The 19,961-nt window shown below is 37.2% G+C and overlaps 1 protein-coding gene across 1 annotated transcript; it reads right to left on the bottom strand.

The window, feature by feature from the left end:
• Positions 1 to 18,791: 18,791 nt before the first annotated feature.
• On the bottom strand, positions 18,792 to 19,421 carry LOC131856481 (uncharacterized). The gene has a single exon (XM_059208271.1). The coding sequence runs from the start codon at positions 19,419 to 19,421 to the stop codon at positions 18,792 to 18,794; it is 630 nt and encodes a 209-aa protein (XP_059064254.1).
• Between the last annotated feature and the right edge of the window lie 540 nt (positions 19,422 to 19,961).

Here is a 19,961-nt window from a genome sequence, read left to right as displayed (position 1 = left end):
AGTAGTTGCACATTTAATTTCTTAAAGGTTAATGAACACCATGCATGCTTTGTTTGTTTTTAGTTTGATTGCATGTTTTAACCCTTAGGATTGGGCTTGCCTCTTGATCTGCCTGGCACTTCGCATAGGCATTGGTGAGAGGGAACGACTCAAAGTGGTGACGAGCTAAAGCCAAGCTCTTCCGAACCACTCTAAATAACTGTGGATGCAACGAAAGTTGTAGACAATGGGTGCTGGAATGGTATTGCGATGATTTATTTGCCAGATCAATACCCACCCAAACGGATGCCCTTACTAGAATCCCTTGTTTTTTAGAGGCCAAAATCCTTCTATCTATTGGCTTAGGCATTGTGATATGCGCATGCCAAAGACACCTCTCATTTACTCCTTAGTTAGAGATAGCAAGTTCTTGGGAAGTGATGCCCCTTGAACTTGAAGCTTGGTATGCCCGAGAAGTGAGTGCACTATAAGGGTGAGCCAGTGCTACCAAGAGTCTAGCTCTCCGGCTAAGTGTTGTATTTTATGGTTAGAGGATTCAACGGATATTGCCCTTGCCAGCCATAGGATTTGTTGTGAATGTGCTTGATTGTCTTGAGTCAAAGTCAAACAAACATTTTGTCTTCCGTGATTGTCAAAAGTTAAATAAAAAACAAACTTTCAAAAGTGCTCATAATCAACTTGGGTTTTCCAAATCAACAACCTTCAATTCAAAAGAAAATCCAAACAATAGTCCAAATTTGTCCAAGTATTCATCCAACATTTGCACATGGCTTGTCAAAACATTAAATATCTTTGTGTCAAAATTCATGTCACTTTAGACTAGGTTTTGCATAGTCCAACTTAGGTCCTACGACATATTGTCATCTCTCTTTATTTTAGTCCTTTTCATTGCAAGCATCCTCATGTTGCACTTAGGTTCAAAATAATTTCCCTAAGTTTGCATTTCATTGTCATATCCAAGCTATATTTCCATTTAGGTGACATTTGTGCATTATCCTTGTCATGCTAAAATTAGGTCTTGCCTAGGTTGCATTTTGCATATTCCAAATCATTGGTCTTCGCATATCCTTGTCATTGTATTGTCATCTTGTCTTGGCTTCATCTTGTCATATCATATCCTTAGATCATTTTTATGTCATATCCTAAGTCATTGTCATAATCATTGCCTTCTTGCATTTAGCCTCAAAAATTTGGTTTGTCAAACTTGAAAAATCAAAACTTTGGATGATACCCTAAGTTGTTGTTAAGGAGTCTTGACCTTGTCTAAAATTTGTCCTTTCATTAATATCATTCTTGTCAAACCTAGCTTAGTATCCAAGCATATAGGTGAGACATTATCAATTTGTCCTATTGTCATTTGGTCCTTTGTCCTTTAAGGTCTTGGCTTCATTTCAACTTCCCAAGGTTGAGTCTTTAGGTTTGCATTCCAAAAAGTTTGTCCAAACCTCGAAAAACAACAAAAAAAAAAATAGGTTGCACTTAGTTGCATAAAATTATCAAACCATAGAAACTCAAAGTCCAAAGCAAGGTCACATTTTCATTGTATTTAGTTGCATCTAGTTGTCATTCCAAAAATTCAAAAAGTCCGAAAATATTAAGTTTCATTGTCATCCTTTTAGGTTGCATTTGTCAATCCCATTAGTTGCATTGTATAGTGACATGTTTGTTGAAATCAGGTCTCAACCTTCTTACGAAGCCATGTCATCACAATTGAGAAATAAATCATGTCAATCCAATCTCTACATGTCTCAAAACTTTGATCAAACTTATCATGATGATGTAAATGTCCAAATACAAAAACTAGAGGAGAAACTAGCTCAAGAAAAGGAGATTTTGGAACAAAAAGTGAAAAACATTGAGAAGAATAGATCCCAAATGTCCAAAACATTCAAAAAATTTCAAGGTCCAAACCCAAACTTTGAGCCAATTGATGTAAAAGCTCTTATCGAATGATCAAACATACCAGCTCTCATCTCTCAAATAGAGATGATGAAACAATTTCAAAAAACAAGCACAAATTTCAATCAAGTCCCAAATAAAAATTCATTTGGTCAAATTTCATTCAATCAAATCTCGAATCAACAACATATCCAACAGACACAACCAATCATCCAACATATACAACCAACACAACCGATGGTCCAATTTCAACAATATGTCCAACCAACTATCAAGTATCAACAACAAACTCAATCAACATATCAGTATCAACAACTACAATCACAAATTCAAAAACAAAACTTGCAACATGCACCAAGCCAATTTTTGAACATGTTAAGCCAATTTGATCAACATTTAGTTCAAAATCAAAACATGACATCAGACCTGAACCAACTCCTTTCCAAACAAGTTCAAATTCCAGATACAACCATGTCAAAACCTAGAAAGAAAGATGGCCTTATTGCAAGGATCTTAAGGAAATTACCAAGTGAGTTCTTTGAGGAAGATCAAGATAATACACTTATGTCTAGCAATGCCTCATGCCCCCATAAACAAATTGACTCTCCAGTGGCATCTATCCCTACACCTTTAGAAGTTTCACAAGAACCTTTCATATTGTCCTCATCAAACAATACACCCAAGGATGAAATTATCCAAGGGCTATCCATAATTGATTGCTAAGATAATCCAATTCATGATGCACATCCTTGTCATGTTTTAGAAATACAAGACCCAATGCCACCATGCACTTTATTGCCATTACCTGTTTTAGAGGACCCCATTCAAAGTCCTTCTTCCTCATGTTCAAGCATTGATTCCTTGCTAGAATCCATCACAAATGTTCAAAGTGTATTTCCTTCATGCCAAAACATTGATCCCTTGTCAGAATCCCCCATGCATATCTAAAGTCCAACCCCATGTCAAGAGGATAATTTAGAGCATGAAGAAACGTGTCTTAAAATAGATCAAGATCAAGATCTTGAAACCTTATCATCCCATCCAATTGTTGACCAAGATCCCATTTCCCCAGACACTCGCAATGATTCACTTATTCCTATCAATTCTATCCAAGAACACAAGTTCCTTTCAAATCCCATTGACATTCCACTTCCTAAGAAAGATCAAGATATCCCTTCCATCCTTTCTGATGATCCCATTAAAAGTCCAGAGCAAAGCAACTTTAAAGAGGATTCCAATGATCTTCCTCCTTGTCAAGATCAAATTATTCCTTTAAATCCTCCACAAGATCCTTTTGTTCCTCCATCTCCTTGTCTTAGTACTCCATATACACTCCAAGATAGCATTTCTTTTGATGATCCCATTATTTCTCCCATTCCATCTCTTGAAGAGCCTATCATTGAACCATGTCCACTACACAATCCTAGTCCCCCCTCATGATCCTAATCCCCCTCATGACTCGAACATGTCAGTGCAAGATGTTCATGAACCCCTGACATTACTGTAGCATCCTAAAATTGTGACACTTGCAATTTCAACTATATTTGGGTCTTCACGATGGCGATGCAACACGAAACCTGAATGGAGACCTCGAAACTTGTTCATGACATCAAAAACTGCATTTTTCAGCACCCTGGCCTGATCCTCCTTGCACCCTGCTATCTTGGGAGGTGGGACCATGGCGCCCAGCACCCTGGTCCTTCAGGACTAGGGCGCCTAGCGCTCTGGTCCCTGGCCCTATTTTGGGCCCGATCTCTTATGGGGCTTCGGGTCTTTAAGTTTGCAATTCTGGAAATAATGTTTCCTGGTCGGCCTAAGGTCGGGAAAATCAGTCTATCAACCCTAATTGACAAGTATATAAACTACATTTCCTCTCCCATTTAAGGAGGTGGAAAAAGAGGAAATAAGCAAGAACAAAAGGCAAAAGCGACATTCAAGCATTCAAGCATTCAAGCATTCCTTCAAGCAATTGAGCATTCTAAGTCTCCATTCAAGGCTAGGTGTTGCATTCAAGACAAGGATTCAACCATTGAAGAGGAGATCACATACAACATACAACATACTACATACATTACACCTTCGCATGTAAGAATACAAACATTCTTACAACAAGGTATCAGTACTTGTTTACATTACAAACATTTACATTTACAACATTCTCATTTCTTGGTTAATTCCAAAACCGGGGTTTGACCTAAAGGCAAACCCCTCATCCCTAACCCCCCAATCATCCTCTCTTTTTTGTGTGTAGGTTGCAGGTACACGACTGTAATTGAAGATCTGGAATCCTTGTGCAGAGACGAACAGATCCCCCTTCGTTTCGTAGATTTTTCGGAGGACCGTGTGCACGCCGGGCACCATCGTCCTGTCAACTTTCACTCAAATTTACAGAACAGTACCGTCTCGACATTTTACTACTAATTCCAGGTCTGTAGCTTCATCCCATATCCCTATCTCTATTTATAAGTGAATCTTTCCTACTTTACATGCATTCCTAGTTCAATCTTTCTATCTACATTCTTTACGAAAGAGGGTATCCTTGCTATCACAACCCTTGAAACTCATTTAGAATCCAATCTTGCATTGTGTGGGATTGGATCTTGTGGGTTTCAACCCCTCTTTTGAATGTAAAGTCTCTCCTAAGTGAAAACCATCAACCCTAGTGACTCCCCCTTCTCTCTCCTTGGAGTTGGGGAGGGGAGAACAACTAGGGTTCGATTTTTCTGCTTTACAATTACCAATGGGTTCTTCCTCTTTGGTCCAATCTGATCCACTTCCAGATCTCATTATTTCTCTCATATCATATCCACCTCATAATGGACTCGCATCTTCTTCCCAAAGAAAAGAGTATCCTACAAGTCAAAATATTCATAAAGGCAAAGGGGTAGACCTTCATGAGAAAGAACCCCTCCATATCAAAGAAGATCTTAAGGGTCATGGCCTTAGTGAAATTTCTCAAGACATGGGTACCCCTACTAAATCCAACATCCCTTCAAAATCTAAACATATCCCTTCCCCATCATACTTTCCATCCATCTTAAGTCCTTATATCCCTTCATCCTTTATGCAAGGTCAACAAAGGCACACATCCTTGAGTAAATTTCATCAATCCAAAAGAACTCCATTTCATTCATATCCATCCATGCATTCCTTTCCCCCTCCAAGCAATTTGGATGCCAAGTGTAAACGTCATAAGTCTAGTAATCCACATGTATTCAAGGATCAACATGTCCAATATAATCGGCATGTCAAAACAAAGATCAATATGATCTATAAAGAAAAAGAAATATCCAAAAGGCCATAAAGGCCCATTGCTCAAAAACAAAAGTTAAAATCTATATGGGTTCCTAAATCCCTTGTGTTTTCAATGCACTCCAAGGAACCACAAAAGCATTAAAAATAAAAAACCATGTGGATCCCTAAGCGGCTCCTTGAAGCACAAAAGCCTAAAGAAACATCCAAATTGGCATCCAAAGTTGTTATTCCTCCATCCAACCCTCTCAAATTTGTTCCTCCATCACCTTCTTCATCCATTTTGGGCCCTTATGTCCCAAAATCCATAGCCTTTCCTCCGTCAAAATCTCAATATCCAAAATACATTTTTCCTCCATCAGTCCATCACCCCTCAAGGTGTGTGCCAATGTCAATCTTGCCAACATTTCTATCCACTCAAGCACAGTTTTTCCAATACCCTATCCATTATCCAATGCATATTTTCCATCCTTCGATCCCTTTGATCCCATCCTTTGCATAAATCCTTCCCTTAGTTTCATCTCATTTTCCATGTCCTTATTCAACCAACGTCTTTGAGCATACTTTTAAAGGTCATGGTCCATTTTTTTCAAGGCTACTATCCAAACAAAAAGATGCTTTATTCCTTCCATCCCCTATCATGTGTCCATTTTTGACTAAAATGTCAAAATCCAAAAAAAAAAAAAGTGAAAAAAAAAGAAAAAGAAAAAAAAAGTAAAGCAAAAATAATTCGTCCACTGGTGAAAACCTGGCAAATAGGTGCCTTGGGCAAGTACCATGATGAAAACCTGGCAAACAGGCATCATGTGTAATCTATGAACTTCTTGCATACCATACTTGGGGACATGTTTTATCCTATCATATCCTTTTGTCCTTCATTGTTCCATTATCCTATTGTCCCTCATGTATAGTTTCCCTTTCCACCTTTGATCTTGACAAGGCTGAGGATCATCATGAGCATCATGCATCTTGTTTGTAGCTTTTAGTCCATCATAGCTTTTGGTCTTTATCCATTTGCTTATTACAACCTTTCATCCATATTCCCTAGCTTATTGCAACTTTCTGCCACTATCCCGTATCCTATCCCGACCTTCAGTCCATGTCCCTTATCCATTCTTGGTCTTGCTTATCCTATCCATATCTTATCACTATCCATACACTTTTTATGTCCCTTGATCTTGATCTAACATAAGGACGTGAAATGCAAAACATGTTTTTCAAAAACCTCTTGACATGTCCCTCATGCCATGTTCCTGCTTTACATTGTCATAGCCAGTCTCTTGTCCCATCACACAATAACCTTTGAAAATTGCATCTGCATTGTCTCCATAATAAAAGGCCTTTGTCTTCCCTCTATCCACCATCATTTCAGCAACCCTATTTATTCACCTGTCATATTCCTTGCCTTGCTAGACACTGGGGGCAAAACCAAAAAAAAAAAAAAAATGTCCTAAAAAAATCCCTAAACATTCATATAATGTCCTGAAAAAATCCCTAAAAATCAAATAATGTCTTGAAAAAAAAAAAATCCCTAAAAATCAAATAATGTCTTGAAAAAATCTCTAAAAAGTCAAATAAAGTCCTGAAAAATGAACAATTTTTTTTTCAAAACATCAAAATCCCAAAACAATTCCTTTGGCATTTTGCATTTTGTCAATAAATGTTCCCCTTCATGCATAGACAGATCGTTGAGCATACATCCAACAACAATCAATCAAACATTGTGCTTTAATGAAATCACGCATTAACAGATGAATTTTTCAATCAAACCAAACATTCAAACCGATCAATATTGTCATGTCAATCAATCAACATCAATATCATTTGTCCTTGTCACATTATCATGGGTCTTATATAGGGTGTGGTATACTCAAAACCAGACTGTGTCCTGTCTTCGATGGGGTACCGCATTCCCTGAAACCAGACAGCATGATCCTTCTTGTTCTCCACTTTTGACAATGACGTTTAGACTATTTGTTTGACTTGGTTGAATTTGTGTGTCTTATCTTTTTACTGATTTATCTTTGGCTTTGATCATGTTCCTATGTTGCTCGATGATGTCACTGAGTGATTTAGAGTGACTGGGATGGTTCATGGTCCCTTTCCTTGTTTGCTATTTGTGGAATGTTTGTCACAAACTAGGGCAACTATATCATTGGGTGTCTGTGATAAGTACATTTGCTTTCTGAATGCCGCACATACCTCGACCCTTGATGTATGCACCCTAGGATGCTTCACTCATTTCTTGTGTGCGATGTGTCTATCTTTTGCAAAAGGGGTTGCATTCCAGCTTTGGCCTTCAATGCCATGATGCTCTGCATCCACTTTGCTACAATAAATAAAGGTTCTCACCTACTTATGTGCATTTGTGAAAGCAAGTTTTCCTTCATCTCTAACTGTCCTCTATCTAATTTCTTCTTACTAACATTTCTTCCATCAGTTTGGTCGCGGTCTTTTGTGCCTTCCACTATTTGTCATTTGTGCATCCGACCTCCGATTTTTGATCCGTTCGAACCTATCATCTTCTGTCATTCTTATCGATCAATTGGCCTCTTTTCTGGATTTTTCCAGCCAATTCCTCGAGGGGCCATGCATATGTCATTGATATTGTCTAGGGCATTTTCATTATTGTTCTTTGAAACAATGCTTAGAATCACATTGTCTCAAAGAGGGGCAAAATGTAGACATCTAAAAATGGTCAACGCTTGCAGAGTCATACTTTAACATTCGTGCATTGCCTTATTTTAGGGTTCTTGCATTGCATTAACATTTCATCTATGTTGTGCGCTTGGTCTTTATCATTTGTGAGCATCGAGTCCTTCTTCTACATTCCTCATTTTTCTCGCTTTCGAATTTGGTCTTGTCGATAACAATCTCCAGTCATGATTTTGGTTGATCCTTGTCCTTGTCAATCTTGTTATTTTGCGATCAATTCATCATCGATCCTTGTCCTCTTGTCAATCTCATTATTTTGCGATCGATTCATCATCGATCCTCATCCTCTTGTCAATCTTGTCATTTTGCGATCGATTTGTCATCGATCCTTGTCCTCTTGTCAATCTTGTCATTTTGCAATCGATTCATCATCGATCCTTGTCCTGGTCAATCTTGTCATTTTGCGATTGATTTGTCATCGATCATTGTCTTTTTCAATCGTGTCAATTTGGATCAATTCATCATTGTTCCTCGTCAATTGGCGCCTATAAATTTGATCTCTTTATCAATCTTGGTCAATTTGTCAATCAGTCTCAATCATTTATCAACATTGGTCCTTTGTCAATCAGAATCATGATCGAACCTACATTAATTTCTTATTGTCTTGACCTAATTCCTTGTCCTCTTATTTCTAGGGTTTTATGATTTGTTCATTTAATCCTTTTCTTCTTCTTTGTGGGTTAAATAAATCTATTTATTTAGTCCTAGGTCTCTTTCATGAATTAATTAATGGATGAAAACATATTAATTAATTCACCTAATTTCTATTTCATATTTTTCCTCAATTTTCCAATTTACTAATTTCTCTTAATTCCTAATTTCTATTTCTCCTATTTTCTTCAATTTCTCTAATTTTTCCCCCTAATTTCATTCCCTCATTCTCTCCTATGATTATGCTTCCACATGTTGCAATCATGGAGGCTATTTTCTCTCTTCCCTTTTGTCATGGGAATGGCATTTTAATCTTGTCATAATTGTTGTCAATCAATCAATCTTGCATAGAAAATGTCAATTTTGTCATAATTTGTCGTATTTGTCATCCTTGATTTGAAATTTCCTTTCAAATCTCTTCATGCTAATCTTGTCCTCTCTCCAATTTGTCTATAAATTGGATGATTTTTCTTCAATCAGGGGATCAATCACATTTTCAGAGAAAACCACGCTTCTAGTATCCTTATGCTACCATTTTTCTCATCTTGCTTTCATACTATGCTTTTGCACTTGTAGGTGAGATCCCCAAACACACTAATTTGAAGGAGAAAGAAGGACAATGGAGGAACAATGAAGGAGATACATGCTTTGGTTTGCGTTTTATTTTAGTATTTCATCTTCATGCCTTTATTGAATGTTTTTAGGATTTCTTATCATTGCAATCTAGTTTTTGTGGTTGAGCTAATATCTATTGCTTTGATGTTTTCCCAAATTCCTATCTACATTTTCTCATGAACATTTCTTCCGTCAGTTTGGGCAGTCAGTTCGGTCTAGTTCTCTGATCTCCAAAAACATAAGTTGCATCCTACATTCATTGATTAGTACATTTGCATTATATCAAGTCCATAAAAAAACATTTTATCCATTTCATCTTATAAATGCATCCAAAAACATAAACACAATTCATAATGTTCCAAAGATAGTACATAGATAGTGCATAAGACATCTGTACATGGAATGTAAACATAAGCCATAACACATTGCATCCCATCATATAGCTGCATATCATATCATATATCAAAACAATATCGGAGTACAAAATTGGACTGTCTGTCCTAAGTATGGCCCGCAGGCTGAGTATATAATGTCAAACTATATATGTCTCTATCATTAGGAGCATGTGCCTTTGTCACTGGGTGCTCCCTCTATCCTCCTCATCCCTGCTATGTCTTGAGGATGAAGCCCCTCCTGTCCCTGGTCCTGGCTATGGTGGTCTCCTAGGTCCACTCACCCCCATGTTGCTCACTGACCTCTGAGAGCATGGCCTGCTCTCTGTCCTTGACCATGACCGATATGTCACTGCTCTCTGCTTTGGTGGAACTATACTCTCATATAGTGTCCTCAATTGGAGCATCTCATCTCTAGTCTCTACCAACATCTGTGCCATCTTAGGTGCACTGGCATCCCTAATCAACCCAATATACTCGGTCACTCTCTGCTTTGCTTGCTATGCCTGGGCTATCGCTATATCTCGACCCGCTGTCAGTCTGGCTATCTCTGCTCTAAACTGATCCTGCTCTGTCCTCAAGATAGCATTCTATCTCTCTAATGTGGCAATGTAATCATGTTGACTTGCTATGGTGGCCCTACATGTCTGCATCTCTTCTATGCTCATTGTCTCCTACCCTATGGGTATATCCTGCAATGCCTCATGATCTACTGGAGTTGACTCATCTCACTGCATGCACCTAGGAGTCTCATCATCCCCCTCATCCTCATCATCCCCCTCGTCGTCATCATATCCCTCCTCATCATCTCTCTCCTCATCATCCCACTCGTCCTCATCCTCCTCATCATCATCTCTCTCCTCACCATCCCCCTCATCCTCATTATCTCTCTCCTCATCCTCATCTCCATCCTCATCATCTCTCCCCTCCTCTCCAGCGAGTGGGAAGTCCTCCTGTCTCCTAGGTACCAGAATATCAGGATCTATCAATGGCACTGGCCACCGTTGTGCAAACCATCTCTCATACTCCTCTGTCATCTCGACATCTACAACATCTGATCTCCAATCCCACTATCTCTGTTGTAGCTGTGTGAAGTCAGTATATGCTATGTGTGGCTAAATCATCCTCCCCCACTGACTCATCTCTCTGTGAGATCAGGCAAAGTGTGCAATCCCTATCGGTACATCCTATCTCTCTCCAAACTATCGTCTGACTCTCTCTTGCAGGTACATCTCAATCACTCTCTGGTGGTTCACTGGTCGCCCAATCAGGTATCTCTTTTGTCTACAATATGGTAGCTCATCACTATCATATGACCATCCAGGGCAATCAAGATATGGCCTCCATGTGAAATCTCTCAATCTATCTAGCTCATGTCGCCAATACAGTATGTATCCAAATGGACCCTATCTCAGCGTACCCCATAACAGTACACATATGGTTGATGTTGTTACTACCTGTCTCTCTGCAATCAGTCGACATATGGCTATGTGCTCAAATGCCCATACCTGTAATAGTGTGACCCCACAGCTCAATGTCTGAACCCTCTGATATGCTATCTAGTGCAACTGAAAATATAGCATGGCAAGCACACATGGTCCCCATGCATATACAATCCCCTTTGTCGCCATCCACTCTAGCACTCTTCCCCATCCAATAGGGAATCCATGTCCTCGTTTGTCCCCTGGTAATAGGCATGCTATAATCATGGCTATCACCACATATCGCTGATCGTACTCTGCTGCCATGGTCTCCCAGCGGATCTCCCCCTCTACGATATCAAGGTCATCTACGTCACACTCAAATAATCTACACAATGAGTCTCTCCCTATTGCTGGGTCATATACTATCATCTCCCCATGAATCAGAATACAGAGGATACGCCACACATCCTCTAGTGTCACCGTCGCCTCTCCAGTCAGCAGATGGAATGAGGAAGTCTCTGAATGCCATCGCTCTACCAGTGCAGTGAGAAGTCCTATGTTTGCCCTAATCTCGGGCATGTATGTGATGTAGTATAATCCCAGTCCTGCTAATGTATCTCTATCCATGCTCCTGAATCTATGTCGCAACATGAAGCAATCGGGTATGTTCTCCCGCATAATCAATGGATACTGTCGACTTTGCATCACAATTGGGGCACAAATTTGTCAGTTTTAGGGTTTTCTCCTAAGGGCTTCATTTCCTTGTTTCATGCACTAATCAGGGTTTCTCTTATCTATTTTGACCTATCCTACCCTTATCCCCCTTTTCGGGATCATCTGCGCGCTGTTTTCGGTCAAATTCGGGTCCTAAGTGCACAACTGCGCCTGTGCAGTATCAAGCTATGCCTGTGTACCTTACACAGGAACAAAACCTATTTACATAGGCACAGAATGCACCCACGCAAGTGCAGAAGTCTCTTTTTCCTTCCTCTGTGGGCCCCACAATGTCTCACAAGCAAGCAAAATTCATGAAATTTGACATATGGGTTTTTGAGCTACATACCGCTGCTCCCACGTCATCCGGTCATCTGTAGGTGCATACACATTCCTCGAGGTGATTTGCCATTGGAATGTTCGCCATCTCTATGCAAGGGTCCTTTTCCAGAGCAACAATTCCTCCACTTTGGCCAGTGCAAATGAACTCTTTTCATTCTCCTTGTCTCCTATATAGCTCTTTGTCAGTACCTAGATGGACGTGCATCCTCTCCATCTTATGCTAGTCATGGTCTTTTGCACCTTCCACTGCTTGTAATTTGTGTATCTGACCTCTGATTTTTGATCCGTTCGAACCTATCATCTTCTGTCATTCTTATCGATCAATTGGCCTCTTTTCTGGATTTTTCTGGCCAATTCCTTGAGGGGGCATGCATATGTCATTGTTATTGTCTGGGGCATTTTCATTATTATTCTTTGAAACAATGCTTAAAATCGCATTGTCTCAAAGAGGGGCAAAATGTAGACATCTAAAAATGGTCAACGCTTGCGGAGTCATACTTTAACATTCGTGCATTGCCTTATTTTAGGGTTCTTGCATCGTATTAACATTTCTTCTATGTTGCGCACTTGGTCTTTATCATTTGCAAGCATCGAGTCCTTCTTCTGCATTCCTCATTTTTATCACTTTCGAATTAGGTCTTGTCGATAACAATCTTCAGTCATGATTTTGGTCGATCTTATCCTGTCGCATCAATATGCGTGCTCATTTATCATCATTTTGGACATCGTCAATCCTAATCAATGATAGAATTAGGGTTTTGTCCTCTTGTCAATCTTGTCATTTTGCAATCGATTTGTCATCGATCCTTGTCCTCTTGTCAATCTTGTCATTTTGCGATCGATTTGTCATCGATCCTTGTCCCCTTGTCAATCTTGTCACCTTGCGATCGATTCATCATCGATCCTTGTCCTCCTGATCAATCTTGTCATTTTGCGATCGATTCATCATCGATCGTTGTCCTTTTCAATCGTGTCAATTTGGATCAATTAGTCATTGTTCCTCATCAATTGGCGCTTATCAATTTGATCTCCTTGTCAATCTTGGTCAACTTGTCATTATTTTTGTCAACCAATCTCAATCATTTATTAGCATTCGTCCTTTGTTAATCAGAATCATGATCGAACCTACATTAATTTCTTGTTGTCTTGACCTAATTACTTGTCCTCTCATTTCTAGGGTTTTATGATTTGTTCATTTAATCCTTTTCTTCTTTTTGGTGGGTTAAATAAATCTATTTATTTAGTCCTCGGTCTTTTTCATGAATTAATTAATGAATGAAAACCTATTAATTAATTCACCTAATTTCTATTTCATCTTTTTCCTCAATTTTCCAATTTACTAATTTCTCCTAATTCCTAATTTTCTATTTCTCCTATTTTCTTCAATTTTTCTAATATTTCCCCTAATTTCATGGGAATGGCATTTCAATTTTGTCATAATTTGTCAATCAATCAATCTTGCATAGAAAATGTCAATTTTGTCATAATTTGTCATATTTGTCATTCTTGATTTGAAATTTCCTTTCAAATCTCTTCATGCAATCTTGTCATCTCTCCAATTTGTCTATAAATTGGATGATTTTCTTCAGTCAAGAATCAATCAATCATGCTTCTAGTATCCTTACGCTGCCATTTCATCTTGTCAATCTTGCTTTCATACTATGCTTTTGCACTTGTAGGTGAGATCCACAAACAAAGTAATTTGAAGGAGACAGAAGGACGATGGAGAATTATGGAGGAGATATTCGCGTTTGTAATGGTTTGAATTTGGTTTGATTATCTTGTCTTCATATCTCTATTGAATGTTTTTAGGATTTCTTATCATTGCAATTTAGCTTTTGTGGTTGAGCTAGTCTAATATCTATTGCTTTGATGAATTCCAAATTCCTATCTACAGAAAGACTAAAGTCTAAATTTAAAAGCAACTTACTATTATTATTATTTATTAAATGCAAAAGAGAAATTTATATGTTTAAATCTACATTTAAAAAAAAAAAAATCTAGATTAAAAATCAATTTATTCATGTACTTTAAAGATAAGTTAAAGATTAAAATCTAAATTAAGAAGAAACTTCGTACTATTATTATTTATTAAATGAAAAAAAAGTATATTTTTAAAGAGATTTAAAAGAAACAAATCTAGGGTTGGAGGCAAAAGCTTCCACTAGTGAAAGAAGAGGTCTACAGGGAAAGAAAACAAACAAATCTAAATTAAAAAGTGACTTCCTTTTATAATTATTTATTAAATCCCAAAAAAAGTTAAATCTACATTTTAAAAAAAATCTAATATAAAAAATTATTTTTAAAATCTAGATTTTAAAGAAACTTTTTTTTTTTTTCATAAATCATATACTAAGGCTAAATTATAAAATTATATTTTTTTAAATTTAGATATAAACTAAACTTCTAATTTCAAAAATTATGTTTTTGAAATATATATTTAAAAGGAACTTCAACATTATTTTTCATGGAGATCATTTTATATTCTAAAATAAGACTAAATTGTAATAAATTTTAGCCATATGAAATTAATTAATCTATGGTAAAGGTAGATATCTTTTAAATTTGATATCTCTCAACATCTTTACATAAATTTTATTTATAAACTATATGGCTAGTTAAATATTTGAATCATTTGTCTTGTAATTAAATTATTTATTATTAATTTTATATTAACTGATTATGTTCTATATGTTTTTCAAATTAAAAAAAATATATCATTTAAAAAAATTTATAGTGTTTTAATAATTAGTAGTATATTTATTTTTATTGAAAGTTATTTAAATTTTTTAATTAATTGAATAATTCTTTCTATTATTAAAATGCTCATAGTGTCATTAATATTTTGATTTAAAAATATTTATAATTTTAATTCATAATATATATTTAAAACTAGCTCGTATATGTGTTTAAATAGAGAGCACAAAATAAGTGAGAACATGAGAGATATGGCTTAAATGTGTGAATATAATGGTTACATATTTTCTATCATCAATGCAAACTTTTGTCATTATTATTTTACAAGTCCAAAAATGAGTTCTAGCTAGTAAAAATCTAGGGTTGAACTAGTTAAACAAATTGCATCTCTAGGCATTTTAGAAAACACATTTTTAAGAAAACACTTGTCCTACTCAAGGCAACAAAGGATACTACTTGATAGGCCCTCATTACAATAAAATATGTAACCATAGCATACAAGTGAAGATTTGGGCCTACAAAATATTTTTCTTCTCTCTTATCTTGAAGGTTTGAAGACCTTATGATTTAAGGAGTTTCATCTATACTATGGGAGGTACATGAAGGGTATCTATAAGGTTCACTCTGCACTCCCTAAACTATCAAGTGTGAGGTTTTTGGCCACTAATAACAAATATTCAATGAAATTGACACATATCCATTTGGTGGTTGAGATATTAAAGTCCTTATGTCAAATTAGTGTAGTTCTAAGTCCACCCCAAAATTGATACTCCTTGAAATAGGATCGCGAGACAGGATAAAAATTTCACTCTCCTTTTTATATAGTGGACCAAATAAGTATTGCTTGAGATTAGGCCATGGGGTGTTGAAATCCCCAAGAAGCCTTGCCTACTAGAATCCTCAGATTTTCTCTTACACCTTGATGTAACCAGTTAAAACATAATTGAGATAACAAAGATAATCAGAAATAAACACAAGTCTAGACCAAATGTTCTTCATTATTCTTCTGCAACTCCAACCATCCATCCATTACAATGAAAAATTCCCTATCTTAAACAGTCCCCAAAAATTTCCTTTTTGGGCAGATTTTTACAAAATCCGAAAATTGTCATTTAAGGAAATTTTCAAATCTATCCCAAAAATCATGAAATCTAATAGAAATATAAAAAACATTCCTATGACATAAATTAACAAATTTCTAATCTTAAAAATATTATGAGCTCAAAATTAACTAAAAAACCAACTTTCTAAAAAACTGAAAAAAAAAAGAGTAAAAGCCAATTTTGAGGCCTTAGATGAAGGAATCCGGCCCTAAAAATTTGAAGTTTTGGGGGCCCTATCAAAATTGGTTCTCAAAAATCCAATAAAATCCTCAAGATCTACATCCACGTAAAATTTCAGCCCAATCGGACAACCGAGTCAAAAGTTATGACCCCACGAAGTCCCTGCATCATTCTCCTCTGGTTGAAAAGAACGCAACTCCTGCAAGTGGGTGTCCTCAAATTGCTGCCATTGACCTTGATCCAACTACTGCAATTCCCACTCTATAATCCATGTGCTCTCTGCTGGTGCTAACCCATCCCACTATACCAAGTATCTATGGTATTCTCCTTGCCGAGTGCGAACAGTCTTCTTGTTAAGAATCTGTGCAATCTTCTCCCGTTTCTTACTAGGGAGTGTTCACTGCCAATCTACTTCCTCCTCGCCGCCATCATCATGAATGTCACCATTAAATGTGTATAGATCAGAAATATTAAATACAAGAGAGATATCAAGATCAGGTGGTAGATCGACCTGATAAGCATTGCCATTGATCTCCTTGAGAACCCTGCAAGGACCAGCTTTCTTATATTTTAACTTGTGGTATGTGCCTGTAGGAAACCTCTCTTTCCACAGATAAACCATCACTAAATCACCTTCCTTAAAGACAAGATGTCATCGACCAACATCGACTATAGATTTGTACTTCACATTACTTTCCTACAACTTTTGTCTCACCCTTTCCCGCAATTGGTGAAGGTGTTTTGCAAATGTTACTGTACCAAATCTAGAACACCTTAGGATTCCTACCATAAACAATTTGAAATGGGGATTTACCTGTAGATTTGTTCACTAAGCTGTTGTACGTAAACTCTGCTTGGGGTAATGCCAAAACCCACTACTTGGGCTTCTCTCCAACAATGCATTGTAACAGGTTTTCCAAACTACGATTGACTACGTTTGTTTGCCCATCAGTTTGAGGGTGATAGGAACTGCTAAACTGCAACTTAGTCCCCATCTTCTTCCATAAATTTCACCAAAAATGACTTAAGAACTTTGTATCTCTATCAGAGACAATGGCTTTTGGCACACCATGCAGCCTAACAACTTCTGAAAAAAATAATTTGGCCACTCATGTTGCATCACTAGTTTTCTTACAAGCAATAAAATGAACCAATTTACTGAATTTGTCAACAACCACAAAAATAGAATCATTACCTCATTGTGTATTTGGCAATCCCAAAACAAAGTCCATGCTCAAATCTATCCATGGTTCTAGAGGTACGAGAAGTGGCATGTACAACCTTGTATTATGTGAGTGTCCTTTAGCAACCTGACAAATCCTACACCTTGCCACATATCTGGTTACATCTCATTTCATCTTTGGCCATTAGTATTTATCTTCGAGTAAGGCTATTGTCTTATCCTTGCCAAAATTCCCAGCCAAACCATTGCTATGAAATTCCTTGATGATATTCTCCCTCATGGAACCAACTGGAATGCATAATTTTTTCCCTTTGAAGAGATAGCCATCTTGCATAAAGTATTCACCTTGAATATCAGACATATGTCTAGCTATTGGGTTCTTCAACTATTCCACAATCTCCCAGAAGTCATTGTCAGACTCATACAAATCTTTGATTGCATCAAAACCAACTACCTCATTCTCCATTGTTGTTAGAAGTATAACGCATCTGCTCAATGCATCTACAACTTGATTTTGCTTTCCTAATTTGTGATTCAAAACAAATGTATAGCATTGTAAGAATGAAATCCATTTCGCATGTCTACTACTCAACTTCTTTTGTTTGTTTAGATATTTTAATGCAATGTGATATGTGAACAAGACAAACTCCTTTGGAACTAAATAATGTCTCTAATGTCGCAAGGCTTGCACAAGTGCGTAAAACTCTATATCATATGTGGAATAGTTCTTCCTTGCCTCATTCAACTTTTCACTAAAAAAGGCGATTGGTTTACCTACTTAGCTAAGAACAGCTCCAATACCTACATGTGAGGCATCACAATCAACTTCAAACACTTTTTTGAAGTCTGGTAATGCCAATATGGGAGCTTCTATTACCTTCTTCTTGAGAAAATTGAAACTTTCTTTAGCTTCATTGGTCCCCATGAATTCCTTTCCTTTGGTACAATCCGTGATGGGTGCAACAATATTGCTAAAATTCTGAATAAAATTTTGATAAAATGTGGCTAGACCATGAAAACTTCTTACCTTTGTTATGCTCTGAGGACTAGGCCATTCGAGAATTGCTCTAACCTTCTCTGAATCCATCTTGATACCTTCTACAGAAACAATAAATCCTAGAAATACCAGACTCTCTTGCATAAACCTACACTTTTTCAGGTTTGCATAAAGTTGCTCTTTCCTCAATACATCCAATATGATCCGCAAATCCTGCAAGTGCTCCTCTTTTCTCTTACTAAAAATTAAAATGTCATCAAAATAAACTACAACAAACTTACCAATGTAAGGTTGAAGTACTGTATTCATCAATCGCGTGAAGGTACTGGGTGCATTAGACAACCCAAATGGCATCACCATCCACTCATATAATCCATCTCTAGTCTTGAAAGTAGTCTTCCATTCATCCCCTTCTTAGATCCGAATTTGGTGATACCCACTTATCAAATCAATTTTACTGAAATACTGAGCCCCTGCAAGAACATCCATCATGTCATCCAAGCGAGGTATAGGGAACTGGTATTTGATTGTAATTCTATTGATTACATGACTATCTGTGCACATCGTCCATGTACCATCTTTCTTTGGTGTTAATAATGCTGGTACAGCACATGGAATCATGCTTTCTCACACAACACCTTTTTTCATAAGCTTCATCACTTGCTTGTTGAGTTTTGCATGTTGTGTAGGGCTCATCCTATATGATGCCTGATTAGGTAAAGATGCTCCCAGAATTAGATCAAGATGATGTTGAATATCTCGCTTCAGTGGAAGACCATCAAGTAGCTCATTAGGTATAACATCACTATATTCTTTGAGTACCTTTGCTACTTCAACAGGTATTGGTATCCCTCTTCCTTCCTCCTTTTGTACCATTAATACATAACATAATCCTTTCACCTTCATCTCCTTAACAAGCTCTCTTTCAGACAAAATATTCTTAACTTCCCCTGCATCCTTAAGGGGTAATAAGATGACTTTCGATCCCTCCTTCCAAAATGTATGTGTATTCCTTTCCCCATCATGCATGACCTTTCTGTCATATTGCCAAAGCCTCCCCAATAATACATGACATGCATCCATTGGGATGACATCACACCAGACCTCATCTTTGTAATTTTTTCCTATAGAAAACTTGATCAAGCATCTCTTATCAACATTAACTTCACTCCCCTTCTTAAACCATGTAATAGGGTAAGGGTGAGGATGTTTCTCACACTGTAAATTCAACTTATCTACCATCTCTCTGGAAACCATATTCTCACAACTACCGCTGTCAATAATAACTTGACATACCTTTCCTCTTGAGGTGCATCTGGTTCGAAAAATATTGGTTCGAAGCCATGAGTCATCAAGCTCTGAATTTGTGTTTTCTCCTTCTCTAGGATTATCAAGGTTCTCCTTATCATGAGGTTTTCTTCTACTTCGAGGAGAACTTCTAAATCTGCTCCATCATTTTCAGATTTAGCTAAAATCACCCTGGATGGTCCTCCTTGATTTCTATCTTGCATGTTAAAATTTGAGCACTCAAATGCTCCATGGCCTTCTTCCCCACACCTAAAACAAGTGAATGGTCTCCTTTGGCTTTCCTATCCTCTATCGCCACCATAACCTCTTCCTCTTTGAAACCCTCATTCTCGTTGTAGATTAGAGGACTCTGAGCGGGTATCATCTTGCTTCTCTACTCCTTGGGATGAATCTCCCCTACCATAACTTGAACCGCCATTTGAAGGAGATGAAGTACCCCTTCTTCCTCCTCTATTCCTTTGAAAATACTGACTGTTTTGCTTTTCTTCT

Source organism: Cryptomeria japonica, chromosome 7 (assembly GCF_030272615.1).
Source record: "Cryptomeria japonica chromosome 7, Sugi_1.0, whole genome shotgun sequence".
Classification (NCBI taxonomy): Eukaryota; Viridiplantae; Streptophyta; class Pinopsida; order Cupressales; family Cupressaceae; genus Cryptomeria; species Cryptomeria japonica.
Note: the sequence above shows the minus strand (reverse complement) of the source record. Positions and strands in the feature narration are given on the sequence as shown.

What these genes read in the sequence shown, in the direction of transcription:
- LOC131856481 (XM_059208271.1), bottom strand. Translation starts at nt 19,421, where the DNA reads ATGGTTTCCAGAGAGATGGTAGATAAGTTGAATTTACAGTGTGAGAAA.